General features: G+C 33.9%; 1 protein-coding gene across 2 annotated transcripts in view; it reads right to left on the bottom strand.

Annotated features, from left to right (window-relative positions):
• The window catches only part of LOC111000323 (Ig-like and fibronectin type-III domain-containing protein 2), a 136,985-nt gene that overhangs the window by 43,651 nt on the left and 70,424 nt on the right, over positions 1 to 22,910 (bottom strand). For both annotated transcript variants that reach the window (XM_045632848.1, XM_045632849.1), the window contains exons 3-4: positions 16,548 to 16,612; positions 3,757 to 3,817 (exon numbers count right to left, since the gene is read on the bottom strand). In XM_045632848.1, coding sequence (XP_045488804.1) covers positions 3,757 to 3,817 — 61 coding nt within the window. In that variant the 5' untranslated portion in view covers positions 16,548 to 16,612. The remainder of the gene's footprint in view (positions 1 to 3,756; positions 3,818 to 16,547; positions 16,613 to 22,910) is intronic.

Here is a 22,910-nt window from a genome sequence, read left to right as displayed (position 1 = left end):
GGTGAGCAAATATGGATAAGACCCAGCTCATTCACCAGAATAAACCCAAAATCATAAATGTAAAATAAATTGAGTTCCACAGATTTTGTTCGTCAGAGATAGTGGCCGTATGTCATATGATTACAAGTAATAAAATGACCACGTATTTTCCTCTAACAGAACTAGAATTTATCTCGATAGCTTTCTATTAGAGACTATTTCTTTAAGTAATACATTTCGTTGATTTGTTAGCTTTTCAACGTAAAGTTTTCTAATAAGTACTAATGTAAGTGCGTGCCTATTTCACCATGCCGCCTACTGATAGAGGACAAATCTTTGTTTTTATTTTTTTTATTATCATTAAATACTTAAGATATCATGTGGAACATGTTGTGATGGTTGCAGCTCCTTACAAACATGTAAACCAATAACTTGGCGAATTAAAAGTGTGGCGGAAATTTTCTTTCCCAGTTCTTTTCTTCCGATTTACGGCCTTGATTTGATAACTGCCAGTAAATGTAAAATTGGAAGCATTGAATTTGTATTTCTTTGATAGTCAATTTATGGAAGACAACTTCCAATTTATGTTAGTGTAAGAAGATCAGTTCAATATCTAATTTTACGGGAACGTTCTTGGACTAGACTTTTGTCGTTACGATAAGTCGCACGCTAAACCCAAAATTGCTTTTATATTAATATCCAAATATAAACTTGTGATATTTGTACCCAGATATAGCACAGGATCGGAAGTTATAAATAAATCAACCACAAAATGTCTTCTGTCAGTGCTATACGGAAACTTTAGTTTTTCCACTCCAATCTGTGGACGAATCCATTAAGCGTATTTGCGGATTGTCGGAAAATGATATATCTTTTCACTGACTCTTACGAATTTGAACTAAATTTCGATGCGGACTTTAAATTTTCAAATATGGTATATTCACAGATAAACTTACGAAATACGATTTCACAATTCTCTTTGCGAATAACCATTCGTTGGCCAAGGTTATAGATCGCTGCCATGCAATCAAGGGGAAGGTGATTAGGTTTTAATAGCTTGAGCGAATATTTGGCCCATAAGTTTATGACTGATGTTCTTATTATATGACTTGATGAAAGCTAATGTATCATTTGCATGTCTATTTTTGTGTGACTGATGATAGATGTACCACTTTCTTGCAAATAAATGATAAAAAGAGGGTTTTCACACTTTTCTTCTGCTAAACTGCTGAAAGTATATACTTATATTTGCAATCCTATTTCACCATAAACATCCTTCCCTTGTTTGACATAACATCGCAGATAAACATCAAATTAATCTCGATGTCAGACGAAAACAACGCCATAAAATCCATAAAATTATTTAGGCATCTTTATAAAACTTTGGAATTGCCGCTTACCCAATGACTGGACTGAATTAATCTTTAAAACTTCATTATAGCGAAACTTGCGTCATTTTCCACATCAGAACACTCATTAGGAGAACGTTAACTAAAAGTCATTTTTTTAAGTGTGATCTTCGGGGCTATGTCATGAGCGCAGCGATTTTATTAGTTGTTTACGATCATAGAGTTGAGATAATATATAACACTTGTTTTTAGCTTAGAAGATTAGGAATTACAATTTCTCAAATAATATTTGATAATCTTTTATCTTTAAACGAGCAATTCTTTTTCTTCTTCTCGGAATCGGCTCCAACGATTTTCATGAAATTTAGTATACGCGGGGTTTCGGGGGCGATAAATCGATCTAGCTAGAATCATTTCTAGAAAATATCATTTTACTCGTGTTTTATTTTTTATTATTCTGTCGGTAAGATCGAAAAATATTACTCATATTTCATCATTTTATTAGTATGTAATTCGTACTTAAATATAATTTCCAAAAAATACAATTTAAAAAAAATAAATACCGAGCTAAGCTCGGTCATCCAGGTACTGATATTTGATAAGAGACTTAAACATGTTTTTTTTATAGACAAACGAGCAAGCGAACTTTCAGGGCACCTAGCGTATCCGGGCTTTGAGGGAGTACACTATTTCTTTAAACAGTTGGAGATTGTATCTCCCAGAGAAGACCTCCACTGGAAGTCGATTCCACAGTTCGCTACTTCGCAAAAGAAAGTTTTGTCGATTTGACATATGTAGTAGTTTTATAAACAAACTCATAGTAATAATATGGACTTTGACTTGATAAAAAACATTTTATTGTCATCTGTTTTGTATCAGTCCTTACATAAGGCAATGTAATATCGAATCATAAAACATAAAGCTTGGTCGCCATTTTGGATTGAGACTCCAGTGGGAGCCTAAACGTTGGAGAATAACAGCTTCAACAACAAATTTTGCAAGCAGTTTTTCAACTAGCCCGACCACTCTGACTCATCAACATGTAACACTATATTTGTGCCGCATTAATAACTGTCTAAAGTAATTATTACTTCATAGGCCAAATCGCTATTCGCTACATTTGTGCCATCGTCCTTAGGTCTAATGGGCCATCGAGCTGTTCTCAGGCAATTTGACAATTACTCAGGGTCAGATATTGGTGTCATTTGTAGGTCTTAAAGATATAATTACAAAGGACCGATCTTAAGGATTATCCCTTTTGTAAGTTATTATTATCCCTGGGATTGGATGACTAGAAATGAGTACTGGCACTTTAGATTACTAAAGGATTTTTGTGACGATAAAAATAAATTCAATATCTCGTGTTGAGAATTATCACTTCATATAAATGGCGGTATAAAATGGTGTTAAGGAATAATAATTATAGAGAAATACTTATATGTGAAAGGTTGATTTCTTTTGATTTAATACTTCAATTATTAATTTTTTAAGCTGATACACAAACCAATGGACTTTCTTTCTATGTGTATTTTAAACATTCGCTCGAAAAGTGAAAGAAAACATCGTGAGGAAAACGGCTTGCCTTAGATCCAAAAAATTTACATTGACAAAAATAGATGCAGCCTGAGGCACAGGCCTAAAATGGTTGTTGTTCCACTGATATTTTTTTTAAATGAACGAAAATTCGTTTCCTATAAACACAAATAGAGGAAAATAATAAAAAAACCTCTTAATACGCAGTAGTCATTAAAACTGTCTTTTATTCAAAGCTTTTACTAATCGCTTTAATTGAGTAAAAGCCCGTTGGGGATCAATTAGACGACTAATAATGCTTGAGGACTTTAGAAAAATGTCTTTTGTATTACTGGATTACTAATAGCTTTAGAAGGTCGAACGTATTATCAAAATTAAAATAAGTCACATTTAAAGCTGACTGTATATCATACGAACCTTTACATAGCATTTAGTCTTCTGTGCCTGATACAAGATGTGTTTAAAAAAACATAACGAGGCACACACGGAAATACATATTCCAAACTAACATCAGCGCATACAAGAATTCAAGTCCGACCAGTCACCACAAGTAGCACCCGTTCACGAGTATGACGCATGGCCAGCGATTGGCCCCCTCGCCATATTTTAAACCGAGAGACAAACCGACGCATGAATTCCGCCAATGACATTTAAGCGATCTTGACGATCCTTGAAATGTGAACTTTCCAGAGTATTGATGTGTGGAATAAATAGTTCTATACTACTTAATAAAACAATAAGAAAACATAACGTACAAGTCATTACATAAAAAAATTGCCACGTAATATTGTACTTTAGGAACATTGTCGTAATAGGTAGTTGGAATTGTAGGTGTCTGATAGGTTCATTCTTAAAAATTGTGTTTATTTTCTCATATCCTCTAAAAATAGCTTACCTTCTGATTGGGCAAAAGAAGAGAGCACCAGAAGCGCAATGGTGAGCACTAACGCTTTCATCTGAAACAAAAAGTTTGTAATTTAGACAACTTTTCTGTAATTCCTCATGTTTGAGTAATGCTCATTATTTGCAACATATTAATAAGAATAATTGGAGTAGAAATATGGTGTTTAATGTCAGATATTATATTGTATCTTTGTAAAATTTAATCCATTCTAGGTTTTTTTTTTGGAGCATGAACCTATCATGGTTTGGTTATTGCCAATATTTATGTTCGTTCCCTTGATTCGGTATACTCTCCTTTTAAATTAAAGAACAATCAAAAGGTTTCGAAGGGACAATATATATCCACACAATTCAGATGGAATATCGCAGATATAAATCATGCAGAATAATGTCTGTAAAATTGGTTTGACTAAAAACAATATTAGTAGTCAAATATTTTTAAGTACGTTTTTATGCTTTTTTTTTATTTTTTGTGTTCATTTCTTAATATATAAGTAAAATAAATTAATATATCTGAAGGAAATAAAAAACGGTAAAATAAGTCTTAAACTAACTTCGATTATATTCCCTTTGGAGTAGATACTCTTGGAGCGTGGGTTTCAAACGCTTCTTAAAGATATAAGTTGGCGCCTGGTAGATAGTACCAGAAAGTATCAAAATAAGAATTAAATGAGGAAATACCAGCATTAAAGGTAATCTTTAATTATTATTACAATGTAGGTAGAGAAAGTTTTTCAATTCTGTAAACTTGATATTTATTTTGTTTTCATTGTATTACTTTCATAATATATTAACATGTCACACGACATTCATTGACTCTAGGCGGTACAAAGTTCGGAGAACTAATTTATGTGTATCGGTGATAGACATCAAAATAACCACTTAACAAATTTCATATTTCACTTAACATAAATTAATACTGAAACATTTCCACTTCAAAGCTAAAACACCTAGTCAGCTATATACAAAGCTCGTAAAATATTATAAAAGCCTGTGAACACGTGTTTCGCAGTTATGACGCGTAGGCTCTTAAATTGCTTTGTATTGGGATTACGTTGCGTTTTAAACGTTTTTATTTTTACCAGGTATCGCTTATGATTTTCATTCGTAATACTTGTATCGGTTTCTGCTATGTTAAAGTAATAAAACCTTTGGGATAGTAAAACATAACAAAGTTAAAAATAATACATTTTTAGATACTAAGTATTATTAAATAGTACCTGGATGACCGAGCTTTGCTCGGTATTTTTTTCTTTTTATAAATTGTGTTTTTTGGAAATTATATTTAAGTACGAATAACATACTAATAAAATGATGAAATATGAGTATAATTATCGAATAAAGATAATTAATTATATTCAAATTTAAGTTTTTATTTGACTGATATCTTTAAACGAGCAATTCTATGTTTAAGTTGATAAAACAGGAATAAAATTACATTTTCTAGAAATGATTCCTAGCTAGATCGATTTATCGCCCCCGAAACCCCCCGTATACTAAATTTCATGAAAATCATTGGAGCCGATCCCGAGATTCCAATTATATATATATATACAAGAATTGCTCGTTTAAAGATATAAGATAAGATTATATTTCCATTCATAATACTTGTATCGGTTTCTGCTATGTTATAGTAATAAAACCTTTGGAATAGTAAAATATAACAAAGTTAAAAATAATAAATTTTTAGATACATACTAAGTATTATAAAATATTTTTATCTTCAAAGTCACGATTCTTAATTTTTATAGTAAATAGATTATGCAGTTAATTACTTAATTGATAACAGATACTTAGAGTCCTTGATTTACAGTGAAGGTATACCTACTGTATGTTCTATTCTATTATTTCGTTATACAACCACTTGTCAAAAACTAAAGTTAGTTACTAACAAGATGGAGCATTAAATTAATAAAACCTTTGGAATGGTTTTACATAATAAAGTTAAAAATATGTTTTTAGATACATAGATTAGAAGACGTCACGATTTTAAATCAGAAATCAAGATAATAAATTAAGCTATTTTATTGAAATATGTTTATCACAAAACAGCGAAGAAACGCTGCCAGCATTAAAGGTACACTGCCACACGGACCATACTTTTTCAATTTTTTTATTTTTCTATTGATCAATTTTTATAGAAACTTAAGTAGACTCTGAATAACGTTTTACGTAATGATCAAGTGAATCGAGAGTGTCCATGGGCGGCGGTCACAACATCAGGTGAGCCTCCTGCCCGTTTGCCCCCTGTTCTATAAAAAAAGAAGTCTATTTAAAAAAGCTGACTTTCACTCTGATGATATATTATATGAGTATATACGTATCTTGTTTATAGTAACAAACATATAATTCAGGTAAACACTTGAATAAACTTCAACTAATTTGAAAACTTTGATGTAACACTTAAGCCGCTTTGCTGTGGTCTCCATCCAATTACTTATTAAATTGTGTCAACTATAAACAGGCTTAAAGTCCCTTCTCAAAATTACTTAGGGTCCTTCAAGAAAATAGCGTACAAATTCTTAAATGTCCGGCAACGCACTCGCGAGCCCTCTAGCATCGAGAGTGTCCATGGGCGGCGTTATCACTTAACATCAGGTGAGCCTCCTGCCCGTTTTCCCCCTGTTCTATTAAAAAAAAACTATCCAGTTGCCTCCAGTACTAAAGAACCATGAGAAATATGAAGCAAAACTGGTAATCGTTGTTTTGCACAAAAAATATTAATAATAATAATCTATAAAGATTTTACGAAATGTCGGTCAGGAAGGGTATCTTAAGGCTTTTATTTTGTAATAAATTTAAAGATGTTAAAGTATTAAAAGTATGGTTACAATTTTTGTCTTTGTTTAATCTGTTCATTTATCGAAGTGAAACTTCTATAGGCACATCAGGGTAGAATTTTTACGGAACGTGACGGAGATGTGCAGCGCTTTTATCGAAGAATAGGGAATGGCGATTAAGACCGATTGAGAGAGAGAGAGAGTGAGAAAGGGAGATCAAGAAAAAATACACGCTATTGGTTGATGTATTCGTTTAGTAGTTACATATTAGAACTTTAGATGGAAATTATGTTTTTTGTCTGAAAAAGGGCTGGAGCCGCGGGAAAAACGAATCCCTCTTCCCAAACACATTTTCTCCTACTTTTAAAATTTGCATAAACCAAAGTCAAAGTTTTCTGCCGGATAAATTTTCTATACGTTATCATAATTAACAATTTGTTAACAAAAAATATTTTTATAGATGAGAAAACACCTTATTTTCTACCATTTCCCATTAATAATTACAACAACGAAAAAAGAAACATGTTAAAAGGGAATTTTCGTGACAGTAACCCGTAATATGATTTGTATTTTGCACGTTTATTTCACATATTTCTGAAATTATATGAAATTGAATATTAGCCGAATCAATGTTTCAGTCTGCTGGATTTGACCTGAATTTTTAATTGAATTTCATTGTTTTCGATGGTTAATAACAAATTCAATTTCTGAAAATATGATACAAAATATAAAATGTTTGTGTATCAGTCTGTAATCTTTAATATGGCGTATAAATTGCTTTAATATTCATTATTTAGCCTTCAAATATATACAAAATTTATTTGTAAGATAATAGATGGGATGTAGTTAAAATATTTCATTATGAATTGCAGTTTTTTAGTTTGGTTTTAGCTTCATTGAGAAAATGTTTTTTTACAATTCATTGCCTTTAATTATATTAGAGAAACCCTATTTATTTAAAGCAATAATATTTGGGTTAGGACAACATCAATACAACTTAATATGAAATAAAGTAATCCTTCGGCTAATATAAATTAATATAACAAAAACTATAACTAATCTTCAAATGTAATAACTAAAATATGTTATTGAAAAGCCTCTGTAGGCAAGGAACCGAAGATACTGGCAGCGTTCCCCCTTTGAATAGCTAGACTAATTCTTATTTTTTTGAAATGTTTTGCTTTTTACTCTTTAAGAGATAAAAAAAACTACTGTCATTCAAAATAAAGATAAACGATACAGCTCTTTCATCTTTTTGTCTTATAATATGTACGTTTCATTTATTTTACTCTGTTACCTCTTGCCACTTTAGAAGTGGTGGAAAAAATGGAGCGCAAAACTTCGGAGGCAGCCATGTTGAAACTACATATGGAATGCCATAATAAACTTACCATTAAACCATTTTGTTTAATGAGAGATAAATAAGACATAAAACATTTCTATACCTAATTAATAAAAAGAATTGACTTGGCGCTTTAGACGAAGTTATAATACTTTCATTCCAAATAGCGATGCTTTATACAAAGCACGTTCAATGGATCTAGATTCTAGACTAAGTTTTGAAACTATCCATAATTTTAAACTGATTTACAACAATCAAGTTGGCTATTCAACCTTCGCTTAGTTCAAGCAACAAATCGAAACTTAGATTGAAAGCTAAATACATAAGTACGTTTAATATTTTCAAAATCTATTCTTATCGTTAAAAGTGTATAAAATAAATAGTGACTGAAGTACATCCTCTGGCGTTATGCGTTTGAGACCTGGCTGTATTATTTTAAGGAAACATCGTAATTCAACACGTCATTTATAAAGCAAATAAAAGGGATACAGAAATCTGAGGCGCAGGCGAAGGGTTGTTTTAATTTTTTTAATTATAGCAATGGTGTACACAAAACTTGATTTACAGATAGGACGCTTTCTTTTGATAAAAATTAGCCGTTCTAATTTGGCGTCTATTTGACAAAAACATTTATGTTAGTGAGAGACGTATAGGCCTTAAGTCGATTTAAACATTCGGACTGTGCGTTTTTAACAGTCGCACTAACGATGAAGGAAAACATCGTGGAAGGACGGCATGGCTTAGACACAAAAAAACAGTTTGTGTTAGGCACAGACGATTACTTACCTAGTAGAAAACAAACAAATTTTCTCTAGGACCATCTTGGAGGGGAAGATATAAGGCAGGAGAAGACGAGGAAGACCAAGATTGGCCTACATAGATCAGATCAAGGAAAAACCTGACGTCGGAAAGTACCAAGAGTTAAAAACACTGACGCAGAACCGCACTGAGTGGTGATTAATTCCCAGACCCCAGACCCCAGATGGTGATGTTGTGAGTCGCTGACCTAAAAATATTACTTGTGATTTAGTCTTCATCAAAGGAAACTTTTTTAAAGAACATCTTTAAAATGGCGGCGAGCAGGGTAATTTAAAGTGGTATTAATGTCATTGTACGAGCCAGACACCGCCACCCATGGGCACTTACATTGCCAGAAGTCTCATAAAAGTGTAGGTTCTTGAAGGACCCTAAGTTGAATTGTTTCGGAATTACTTCAGTGGGCAGCTGGTTTTACATAGGACGGAAAAAACTTCAAGAAACCCTAAGTTGTCAGACCCCACATCTCTACGCAAGGCCAAACGTCATGGAAAGAGACTGGTTGTTGAAGATTCGAATCGCTCTTCTTTGAATAGGATATAAAAGGCAACCGTGGACAGTGAAGTCGGGTTGGATAGACGTATCGGGCAGCACTGGGATACACCATGGAGGTACTAGAGAAGGGACAAGTTGAAAATTCCCATAACAAATGCATGGTGAAGGTCATGTGGATGAAGCGAGAAAGGTTTGTCAGTCCCAAGCATTTGGAGATACGTCCTCTCTCCCTACGGGCAAAAAGCGTGATAGAATAAAAATCGTCAAATTACATTTATAGAGACCCAAGATTGTGTTTCCTTTTTCACGTGGGCTTTTTTATTCTTATTCTAACTTTTAACGTCACATCCAAAGCTCACACAGTCATTCTTATTAAAATTTCACCCAAACAGACGGTGCAATTTATGCTTAGAGCGAAATTGGAAAATTTAAGGAAAAGGATTCATGCTTTTTATGCTGACCCCACACTTATGTGCCAGGGTTGACGCGACCATTGTTATTGATAAAATGTCATACTATGTTGTAAATTTACATACGTTGTACCTTACATTTCACATAAAATCCATAATTTTCGCAATTTTGATATGTTTTTTGGAAAATATGAAATAAATTAAAAGTATCAGAAAATATTAATAGTACAAAAAATACCCATGGGTGTCATAAACCTAGTGCTAACAAACAATTAGGTCTGAGCCTCAGATTTCTGTTGTGGTCATTTTTTTAGGCGATCAGCCATCTGTGCCTGACATACGCCGTTGAATTTCGGTTTAAGGCATGTTGGTTTTCGCACGATGTTTCCCTGCATCGTACGATTGAGTTTGAGTCCATTAGTGCACGGGTATCGAACCTACGGCAGTCGACTGCTGACGTCACTAGTCCAACACTGCCTACGCCTGCCATCCATGAGACAGTTTAATACGAATTGATAAATGTATATTTATTATATCTCTTTCTATTACAATCTAATGTACTGGGTGTAATAGTTTATATATATATAAAAAATTGTGGCGCTAAACCCTCTTTAGGTCCTGGCCTCAGATTTCTGAATCTGTTTCATGATCATTTTTAAATCTAATAGGCAAGTAGGTAATCAGCCTTCTGTGCCTGACACACGAGGTCGACTTTTTGGGACTAAGACAATATTTCCATGGTTGTCCTTCACCGATCGAGCAAAAGTTAAATGTGCGCAACATAGAAAAGAAAGTCTATGAGTGCAGCCGGGGTTCGAACCTACGACCTAAGGTATGAAAGTACGCTGAAGCCACTAGGCCGAAATTGCTCTTGTAATAGTTTATACTTATACTCATACAGAAGCCATACTTCGCCAAGCCTCATCTTACACTTCATTTATTTACTTAACATGTGTGCTTTAATCGCGTTTAAAAATCATTTTTACATCTTCAACAAGTGGGTCAAATAAAGATTTAAGAGGCAGCCCTAAGCCACTCGCAGGGTGATTACGAAGCCCACCCGTTTTCATGAATAATAAACATTCTCATATCACTTGTACGGGTTTACTCGCGTTTTTAGCTTAAACAACGATTCGTATTTAATTTGCAAACGTGCAGGTACGATAGAATTTCACTTTTTATGGTATTAAGTATATAGAGCTGTTGTCTTCGAGCATCATCACTGAGATGAGAGGTTTGTTGCGAATATATTAACTTTTTACGATCCCATGTAACGAACCATGTGCGGCGAAACCTAATAAAAATATCAAGTATTCATATAGATAAGTACACTTTTGTAACCTCTGCCACTCATATCGCCAAAGTTTTTAGATAAATCTTTGTAGGCGCTTGCATTATATTATTTATTTTAAAAGGCACACTAACGAAATACATACAAACACTTACAGAGAACACGGCATACAAAAACACACAATACATGCATGTGCATCAATGGCAAGTATGTACAACATTTATGGGAAACATTACAGTGATAAAAGGGACAATAACTAATACATTAAAAATAAAAGACAAACTATTTTTTTTCTTGAACAGGGGCATGGAATTTGAAAAAAAAAATACAATATACCTCACATAACACGTTAAAGTTTTTTTTAATTATTTTAATTAAATAAACCGTGTGTTTTTTATTGGGCTAGAATCCACTATCGTTATTTTATTTTTCAAACTGCTAGCTCGTCCGGACCCATAACCTTATACTGTTATAAATTTATAAGAAATAAACTGTATTCTGCTGTAGTCTGATATTTAATAAACGAATAAAACTATTTTATTTATATGTAACCAATACTGAACATTTAGTTTATACCCCGTAGATTTCATCACAGACGAGAGTACTGTGCCAACGTAGAATAATTTATGTTCAATACGTAGCTCAAATAGCGTTTTCAAATGGGGAATTTGATGAAGTTCCATCAATACAGCTAGGAGAAGTATTACATTATTATTACTAAGCCTTATTTCTGACACCCAGTATAAAATGTACATTTGTTTTAGTTACACAACTTACTTAATCTAATATATCAGAAGAGGTTTTGGTGATCAACGTGTCCTAGACAGCCACTTCCATTCTTCTCTAATACTTCTCTAAAAGCTCTTCTTGTCCAAGTTGTGTCCCGTGTTCTCATTATCTAGTCTGTAATTATTATTATGTTTTCTATGTGCCATATCTACCTCGTGTTTGCCATTCTGTAATAATTTTTGTTCATTTCCACCTCTAACCTTTCGTTATGTGCCCGGTCGAGCGCCATGTCAATGGCCTTATTTTCTTCCTTTGATTTTCAGCCGTATTCTAAATTAGGTCGATAATTTTAACAATGCTATTACACAGGACGGTTTCCTCACAGTCGTAATTTTACACAAAATATAGTGCCAAACAGTGTTAACATACGCATATAACACACATGTTTTTGAAATAAAATATAATATTTACTTAAAACGAATTGTGCATAGAAACAAAAGAGAGAAATGACCATTCAGTGCAAATAAAATATTAATCCCAACACATACAATCAATACAAAATAACAGTTTCGGAACAAAATCATACAAGAATGACTTTGCTGGGAGTGATGGGAGTTGGCTGAATCAAATCATTAGCTATCGGTACCAAAACGCGATGCCTACTTCAAACAGTATCGTTACAGGTTATACGACTCTCTGCGGGGCATAAGTGTCTCCTATAAATTAGGACTGGTTCATCGCAGTCTGCATTTCCTGCTGCAGGTCATGTGAACCGTAAATAGGCGTTTACCAGGCACTTTTTTTATAGAACAGGGTGCAAAGGGGCAGGAGGCTTACCTGATGTTAAGTTATCCAAATCCCAAAGAGTCCAAAATCTCTATGAGAGATATTTTAATATACGAATAATTAAAAATTAAATGAAAATGTGCAAAATTAAAAATAATTGCCCAAGATGTTTGCGTAATAAATTCGAGGGATTACAAGTGGCGAGGTAATAAGTACCCACTTTAATCACACTTAAAAACATGAGAAAAAATGAAACAATTCAGCAGTATTGCAGCCTTCATCAAACTTCCTGTTTTGAATAATTAAAACAATGGCGACGCGAAGCCTCCTCGAAAAACAAATGAGATGAACAATGTGTTAAAATATTTTTTTCAGAATTTTCTCCCGACTTTTGTTTGAATTGTGACTGCCATTTTGTCGTTTATTAACATTTTCCTTTTTAACTTTGAAGGTTTCATTCGCTTTGACTATGTTTGAGACATGATGGGTCGTACTCTTTTATTACTAATGAAACACACAAAATAATAATAAAAAAGAAGTAAAACGTATGGAAAGAAGAAAATAAGGAATTACATTTTAAGTGTGTTATGTGTATATTGTGGTTATAACAATGATTAAACAACCATACTGCGTTTATCTCATAACTACATGAATAATACAAATCATAAATCGTTAAAAGAGCAGTGTTGGCGTAGTCTTCAGCGTGCGAGTCTCTTACTTGAGGTCGTAGGTTCGATCACGGTCTGTGCGCCAATGGATTTTCTTTGTATGTCCGCATTTAACATTTGCTCGAACGGTGAAGGACATCGTGAGGAAACCGACATGTCTTAGACTCAAAAAGTCGACGACGTGTGTCAGGCACTGGAGGCTGTTCACCTACTTGCCTATTATATATAGATTTAAAAAAATTATCATGTAACAGATCCAGAAATCTGAGGCCAAGACCTAAAGAGGTTGTAGCGCCATTGATTGATTTTATTTATTTATAAGTCATTAAATCTTCACTTCTATACCTATATAATTTAGTGTAAAATATTCCAGGCCTTTTCGAGTCAAACTTGCGCCGTCAAACTATTATTTGATAGTGCATTATTCTAGTATAGTCCAACGCTTGAGGCAGTTTCAATTAACATGTAACTCATGTTAGAGGATGAGACTAGCTTAAACTTGTTAGCACAGAGGATGAATAAATTAATATTTTGTATTTTATTATGTTACTTGAGGTCCAATATAATTGATAAATAAAAATGTATTATTATGCATTATTTTATAGGCACTCGTCACAATAGAATCTTTTGACTCTTCCGATACAATTAAATATCAAAAACTTATCAAATAAAAATAAATATACACTGAATATAATATAGATATATTTGAGTGTGCGTGTATATGGGCGTGAACCGTGACCGAAGCCATTATTATATGACAAAATGGATACGGTCTTCGTAAACTGTCTTTAAAAAATAGCATAGCTATTTTCGCTGTAGCTTAATGTAGCTGCTAACTCAGGCTCTCTGCTCTATTTAGGTTCCACCATTACGCATATAAAAATAACTATCTAATAGGAAAAAAATACTGTTATTTTGTCTGCATCTGCGTTATCTACGTGCTATTGTAGCATATTCACAAACTACATATAATTAAAGGAAAAAGTTTGATTATACTTAATAATAATATTTAATCATTTACTCATTTAGGTAACTTAATTTACACTTATGAACGTTAAAAAAAATACATTAAATGCTTCTAATTTTACATTTGATTTGATTTAAGAACTGCCAGTTCTTAAATCAAATATAAATTTATCATATTTTGATTGAAATAGTTGAATTTAAAAATACTTGTTAAAACGAATATAGTATCTTAGGTATCTAATTGCTGAGGCGTCGTGACACTTAAAAATTGACGTTACAAGCAAAGTTATTCCGATCGATACGGCTATATACAACTTCTCGATTAGTTACTGGTCCTTCGAGCCGGTATGTGGTGAGATTTATCGATCCCTATAGGTCAAAGAGCAATACTTTCTTCATACAGCAATTATTCTTGTGAAACGCGATGTATATCCGCCACTACATCCACTATATACAGTTTATATACGTGCATCCAATATGATATATGAAGCAAATACATCTCATGAACTTGGAAGTATGATAAGAGGTTAGATTTATTTCTATCAAGATATAAATAATTCAGGCTTGTGGAAACAGATATGATATACGAATGGTATAAATTATTTACGAAACCAGATCCTGACAGGTCGTTGTTTTTATTTGATTTGTGTTTTCTATTTTTTGGCAAACGAAGAAGAGGCTCACCTGATGTCAAGCGATACTGTCAATCACATTGCATTGAGCAAAGGCTTCATTCAATTATTTTTACGCCAGTAATCGAATCCGGAGGTACTACGAAACATTATTACTTATATTATGAACCCGTGCGAAGCCGGGGCTTCCCAGGGCTTCCCCGGGTTTCCCAGGGCTTCCCCGGATTTCCCAGGGCTTCCCCGGGTTTCCCAGGGCTTGCCCGGGTTTCCCAGGGCTTCCCCGGGTTTCCCAGGGCTTCCCTGGGTTTCCCAGGGCTTCCCCGGGTTTCCCAGGGTATGCCCGGGCTTCCCAGGGCTTCCCCGGGTTTCCCAGGGTTTCCCAGGGCTTCCCCGGGCTTCCCCGGGTTTCCCAGGGCTTCCCAGGGCTTCCCCGGGCTTCCCCGGGCTTCCCCGGGTTTCCCAGGGCTTCCCCGGGTTTCCCAGGGTATGCCCGGGCTTCCCAGGGCTTCCCCGGGTTTCCCAGGGCTTCCCCGGGCTTCCCCGGGTTTCCCAGGGCTTCCCCGGGTTTCCCAGGGCTTCCCCGGGTTTCCCAGGGCTTCCCCGGGTTTCCCAGGGCTTCCCCGGGTTTCCCAGGGCTTCCCCGGGTTTCCCAGGGCTTGCCCGGGCTTCCCAGGGTTTCCCAAGGCTTCCCCGGGTTTCCCAGGGCTTCCCCGGGCTTCCCAGGGTTTCCCAGGGCTTCCCCGGGCTTCCCAGGGTTTCCCAGGGCTTCCCCGGGTTTCCCAGGGCTTTCCCGGGTTTCCCAGGGCTAGTATATTACTTTGATAAAACTCGTAGGGTTCAGCGTGCGTTTGCAATGTTAGCGGAAAAAATGTAATTATTTACGACATCACATTAGAAAAATAATAGTACTTCTCCACTATTTTTGTTGATTCACTAGATGTTATTTATATACTGATATATATACACATAATATAGTATAAATAAAGTCTAATAAAGATAGAAAAACCCGGTAGACCGCGGCTGCGTTGGTGATATGAGGCCAAGGACCTTGAAACAATAGGTGTTCGAGGCTAGCAAGAAAGGTATATATTATTTACGAAACCAGATCCTGACAGGTCGTTGTTTTAATTTGATTTGTGTTTTCTATTTTTATCAAAGCTTTATTCCACTGTGTGGATATGTTTGTTAGTTTACTGTTATGGGAATAATTATGCTATTGGAAAAGTTGTGTTGCAACTGTCTGCTATGTAGTCTTGTTTTACAGAGTATAAAAATATGAAACTCCACCAGTATCACCTCAACGTCCGTATTTTTTAAGGGAGTTTGTGCCGCACACCACCACTATATGAAACCAGATACCCACTATTTCTGAACCAAATCGACTTAGGGTCCAACACAAGAAAAGAGATTACCAATATTTAAAAGGCCGGCTACGAACTCGTGGCCTTTGGGATTGAGGGTGTCCATGATGTTATTACTTAACATCAGTTGAATATGTTATAAGGATTGAATTATAATATTCCCATAGGTTTCCGAGACTAAATTCTTCGTGAAAACAAAAACTTTCTTAAACCTACAAGCAGGTTGTCAGTCTTTTGTCAGACACTTGTCGTCCGATTGAGATTTATCTATTCTGACTACTGAAACTATACGCAGTTTTGGAATAGTGACTCCAAGCAACCGACTGCCATAAGTTCGATACCTGTGAACCAATGGACTTTCTTGTAAAACTCGCTCGTACGGTGAAGGAAATTATCGTGAGGGAACTAACACGCCTTAAAACAAACGTCGACGGCGTGTGTCAGGCACAGAAGGCTGAGCTATATACAATATACATAAATTAATTAAAATGTATAATTAGAAATTACCTTTGTCGGGAGGGTTCAAGACCCTTGTCCTAAGCAAGCGCTAGCTTTCCGATGGCATACGAAATCTGAAACAAATTCAATTAATATTAAAACTTGTCAGAAACGCTTGCTTTGTTATATTTCAATGGAATATAAAATAAATACGCATTTATTTATATCTAATATCTTTTAGTAATAATTCAACTGTAATGTAGGTTGTTTAAGCTAGATTATAATAACAGTTGCATAGGATCTGCTCTTATGATGATATAAAGAGAATAGGAAACACAACTTGCACAAGAAGAGCTATCACCAAAACTACTGGGTGTCAGCAATAAAGGCTTATTAATTATAATAGTAACAGTTTTAGCCTGACTTCAAATAAGTGTCGTAAATAAATTTAATTCCTAGCAAACTCGACTCATAAGTCAATAAGATAACTCCACTTTGAAGGGTTCGTACATGCAGTATTTTAATTTTTGAATTTAGAATTTGATATTTAAAAAGTTACCACGCATTGTCAAAATAAAGTGTTTAAACATAATACCGGCGAACTTACCAACATTTAATGAATCTCGTGTTACTAATTAACTTAGCTTTATGATATTGTGAAAGTAATGAATACAAAATAATTATTTAGCTCAATACTATATTAATACAAAACGAAATAAGCGTCAGGATTCTTGTATTATCCTTGTCAAAATTAGATAATTCTATAGTTTAGTATATACTACAGTAATTTTGTTTCTGGTGATTTGGTTATGCACTTCTTGCACTTTACACTTATTATATATTTTTTGTTTTTTTTCTTGCTAGGGTTGTCTGGAAGAGATCGCTTGTGAGGGATAATTTCGCCTGTTATATATAAATATTAGTATAAATAAATAAAAAATGAAGTAAATCCTTTTTCATTGCTGGCATTTTTTTTAATACGCCATTATACTATATATCTTATCGAATCTAAACCTTTTTTAATGTGTTATTTAACTTGCCAGTATGTTTAAAATTGACATACAGCGTACGGAAAAAGGACGTCTTAAAATTAAAGGAACGATACATCAGTGTCAGTCGAATCCCACTGGTAATGCTACTACGTTATACAATTGATAACTTATCCCACCGACAGTTAACACATTAGCTTAACCTAGTTCTTAAAACTGTTTACAGTTCAGTGATTTATTTAATCTTAGTTACGGAACAAATATCGTTAATGGCTCTAGAACATGGGGACTGCCGCGGCAAAGCATTTTTTATCAGCGTATGCAATTATAATTATTTATTTATACATTTTTTTCATTGGTATTATTTCAAGTTTTTTCTTTGATATTAATTCCATCTACCACTCTAACACTTTACCAGACTCAGAGTAATACGCCTATATAGTCTGTCTGACTCTAACGCGTACCGGCTGCATCAGCCACGCTCACGATGTGAGACGCAGTATGCGTTCTGTCCCGCACTTATATTACGTCATCTTGTATTACTTTTATCTTCGTTACGGAATTTCTTGATTCATTCACCGCGCTCAGAGGCCGCGATAAAATCTATGCAATAATTAAACTACATATTATGATTTATTTATTTCGTAACTGCTAACTATCTATAGAAAATAAATAATCTATAGAAAAACAATTATATTAAAGATATAGCCAAGGATGGAATAATTAAAATATATACAAAAACGTTGAAACATCTACGAAAGAAAAAATTAAAATTAAAATTATTGAATCCATTTAAATAGTTAAATCCAAATTCGGATATGTTGTGTTAAAGGGTATGTACGTAAGGGGGAGTAAGCTCATGATACAGGTGATTTAGCAGTATGGATTTTCTTATGTTAAGAAGTGTTTTGTAGGAGATTTTAAAGATTATTTAGGAGTTCCCGTTTTATGTAATAAGTCAAAATAGAGTTTTGAAACTGTCTCTAGAAAGGTTGATTGTAGAGTTTATGAGTTTATACGAAAGTACTTATCAGCCACCTGTACCTTTACAACATACTTTGTTAGGAATCGAAAAACCCCGGCAAAATGTTCTAAACCACTAAGCTATGGCGGTTATGACACTCACCCAGTAGTTAGTTTTATTTAATTTAAAACGAAGCTGTACATTTAAAGTGTCGCAAGTATTTTATTTTTGGAGCAATTGTCTACGGCCGACCCGCGCATTTAATATGCATAAATGTCTGAAAGTTTGGTTTAGGCACCTTTGTAGGCATTTACCTAAATTGAAATGGATACCATAGTATTTTCAACTTCATTGAAAGTCAAAGGAGATAGATATAGAGATATTGTTTACCAATTATTATTATTTCACCTTTTATAGGTGAACTAAATGACGGGAAAAGAATAAATATGCACTTATTAGAATTAGTAATATATATCTGCCTAAAAATAATAGTAATATTTGTAAATTAAAGTATTGGATACTTTAAAACATATACCCAAAACCAATACGTAAAAAAACGTCACAGTACCGAAATATTTTTGGCTGACTTTTATAATCAAAGTAATATTTTATTATTAAATTTATGTATAATCTGTATTCATGTGAGCAAAAGGATGCTGAAAAATTTGTTAATACTATTTCTTTATTAATGTTGGTACATAACGAACTAGTTGTTTATTTACACAGTATGGAGGCAATGTTGAGTTGAACTTTTGCCACCTCCATTAAAAAAAAATGTCTATAAAAATTAAATATAACGCCTAAAATGTATAATAAAAAATTCTTCATTCTAACATCGGTCTATGTTTTTATTGAGTGTATAATATAGTATATTAATAATTAGTATAGTATAGTAATTTATAAAAAAAAAATTAAGAAAACCCCAAATATATTCGTATCCATAAAATGGAACAGGTAGTGAAATAAATTGTAATAAAACCCTTTTCACGGTCTCCGAGACCTCTGGGACTAGTGTTATCACCGAAATAGAAATGTAACTGCCTGAAAATTCATTTTCTCGCTGTACGGTGATTTTTATCCCAACTTAAATTACCCATTTATGAAGGCTCAAGGAATTTACAGAGAAATATATTGTAGTGTTGGCACTTTTGATGTCTACCGTACTTTGTTTTTGTTTTCAATTATAACATTCTTGTGTCACAATGTTCGTTCCCATACTCCATCGAAACGGCTCGACCGATTATTATTAATTCGTTATGCATATTTAGTAACTCTGAGAATTGGCTACTATCTATCTTTCAAACTCCTAAATGTCCTAAGGTGTCCAACACAATTTAATAAAATCAAAGAAATATATTTTTTTTGGGCTTAATTTTTTTTATGTTGTTATCGTTAAAACGATAAATAAACGAGGCCCAAGCCTTCGCCGTCGCAGTTTTTGAAGAACATTTGAGTTGCTTTTAATTATAGAATATTAGCGAAGATGTAAGATAACAAACTGAACTAAATAAAATTTTTAGTCTATGTGTATAGATAGTAATTTGTAAACGGAGTTTACTTTTTACTGAACAAGTTTAGAAATAAATGTTTTTTTCATAATGGCGTACAGGCAAATATACCTTTATGCCTAAGTAAAAACAATTAATAATTCAAATCCACGTCTTTGTTGTTTCACTTTTCTTTAAAACGATAAAATGCGCCAATACTAGCAAAAGTAAAGTACTAAATTTCTAACGAAGAATAAGTGAAATTATTCTACAAAAAGTATCTTCGTAATATATTTACAAGACAAACGAAAAATATGAAACAAACACGTTTGGCTGTGGAAAACTTTTCCATACAGAAATTGTAACATCGCGTTGTCAATAGTTGGCAACTTTTCGTCACCTTTATGATACCTGCGTGAAAGGAAATGTTTCTTTGAAGAAAAGCCTCGCTCACAATACCAAAAGCTACTACTTTCTAATTTATCCTTGCCATATTGTTAATCTACTGGTTGGTCATGCATATTCCAACCTCGTATATTCAAAATTCGAATTTTCCTTCCTATAGAACAATAGAATGTTGGAGTAACAATGTTAGGTTCCGTTTAATTATTTTAAACATACAAGATATAATCAAATACAATTTCAGATTGTTGCCTGTTGGATGGCCTGGAGTTTAGCAACTTGTCGCTGTCCTGAATATTGAGACAGACAATTAAAATAAGCCACAAATAGACATCAGATGCAATTAACAATTGATTGAACGACACTGTAAGAATACAAATCATTAGGTACTTATGATCTCCATCTTGCTAAAGTTCATCATCTAAAAATTCTATAATCTATATTGCTATACAATTTCGTAAAAAATATATTTCGATAAAATTCAGTGTGAACAGAGCTTAATATGTGTTATAAAAGTTGTGAAAAGTTCACCTTACACAGAACCAGTGGGGTGTAAATGTAATCCGTTGGGGAAACGCCAGCCGATCGGGGTATATGTTATCTATTTCTTATATAATATCCTCAGAAACCGAACTGAGGCAATATTTTGCGGGCTAACGTTTATTTTAAATTACCTAAAGAAGCCTTGTAAGCTTTACTACCTTTAACAGTATCACTATTAATTACTTGCTTATTTAATGCAGTGGGAAATCACTACTGTTCCACACTTTTATGTACCTAATATGTAAATACAGCAATAAAGGCTATTTTTTTTTAATACAGTGGTGGTAAGTCTTGTGTCATACAAAACCCGCTCTAGACTGTTATTATTATTTAAATTTATTGTCATATTTTTTCGTTTATACTATTTGGTTTGTGCATACTGAGGTCAAATTTTGGATCCAAGATATTGCGTACATATACGTACAAGTAGTATGAATGTTTCAAGCATGGACGCAGGGCATTAAAAACGTGATTGCTGCACACTATCGCATTTACCATGGATAGTTAGTTAGTTTAGAGGACTTGTTCAGATTAATATCTGCAGCTGAGTTTTATAATCGGACATCGAGGCAGAATACGAAATAACACCCGTATCACCTCGACGCTCGTCGTTCCATAACCGAGCGTTTTCAAGGCAGTTTTAGCACCACCCCTATGTGGAACCAGCTGCCTATTGACATATTTTCTTAAAAGGCCGGCAACACACTTACTTAAGTATAGCAAGTCGTTCTTTACCCTACGAACGCTCATATTTTGTTAAATAAACAAACATTACTTAACCGTTAATCTATGAACTAATTATTAAAAAAAATTAAATCGTATTTACAACACGCTTCGGCTATAGAGATTTTTTATTATTTATCTTTCCGCCTGTGTTCAATTGCAACGCAATCATAGCCAATTGACATTCGATTGACATTGATTGATTCGTTCATTGCGATCGGAATATGAATTTTTGTATGCAACTGACGACAGTCAAAACTAAATGCGGAATTTAATTAATCGGTAAATTTTCATCTTCCATGTAGAAAAAACAGATAACTAAAAAATAAATTAATTAGGATCAAACCTATGACGTTAAGGACGAGAATCTAACCTGAAGCTAGTAGGAGGAAGCACCAACACTGCTGCAGAAATATCGGAGAAAAACGTTTAAGTTTAAGAAAGAATAAAAGAGAAAACTACTATTTTCCTGATGATGTATCTCCTATGCGCTACAAAAAATATAACTAAAGATTTGTAAACCTTTAATTAAATGTTGGTACAAATAATATTTCTAAATAACAATATGGTGCGACATTAACAAAGATTAATGGGGCGTAACATTGCTTGTCAATTGTCAAACCATTAGCTCCCTGTCAAAGATGTTGGTATTAAGTTGGTATTAACAAAATCTTGTGCAACTGACAAGTCACATTAAGCCTATTTAAGACGGGAGGCTGTAGGGATATTGTCTCATATATTGTAATTAACTTTAAGATCGTCTTACGTACGGTTTCTATATTGTAATTAATACGCCTAGTTCTAAGTTGTTCTGAGAAATTGTTTGGGATGATCCCTCCTGCCTCGTTTCAGTATCGTACGAGCTATATGATTACTACATTTCACCAACATCACCTTGATGGCTGGAAATCTTCCACATGGCATTTTATTTTGCGAACTAGCGAAATGTGGAATCGACTCCCGGTGGGGGTCTTCCCTGAAGGATACGACCTCCAACTATTCAAAATTCGAGCATACTTCTATCTTAAAGGCCGGCAACGCACCAACTAAAAATGGGTGTCTATGGGCTGTGATGAATGCCTTTTTGGGCGTCCCGCAGGCTCATTTGCCCCCCTATTATATTAAAAAAAGTTATTTGTAATACATTCGCAAATTACGTAATTTTTAAACAGTAATACTATTATTTTTAAGCTAAATTTAGTGAGGTTTTTACAAATGCTACGAATATATTTTTAAATTTGAGTTCATTTGTGAACTTCCTAACACAATGCGCTGCGGAGTCAAAACGTTTCTAACAAATTCTGAACGCAAAACAAAAAACGAT

Source organism: Pieris rapae, chromosome 21, assembly GCF_905147795.1.
Source record: "Pieris rapae chromosome 21, ilPieRapa1.1, whole genome shotgun sequence".
In the NCBI taxonomy this organism is placed as follows: domain Eukaryota; kingdom Metazoa; phylum Arthropoda; class Insecta; order Lepidoptera; family Pieridae; genus Pieris; species Pieris rapae.
The sequence above is the reverse complement of the archived record's forward strand: the minus strand, read 5'-3'. Positions and strand labels throughout refer to the sequence as shown.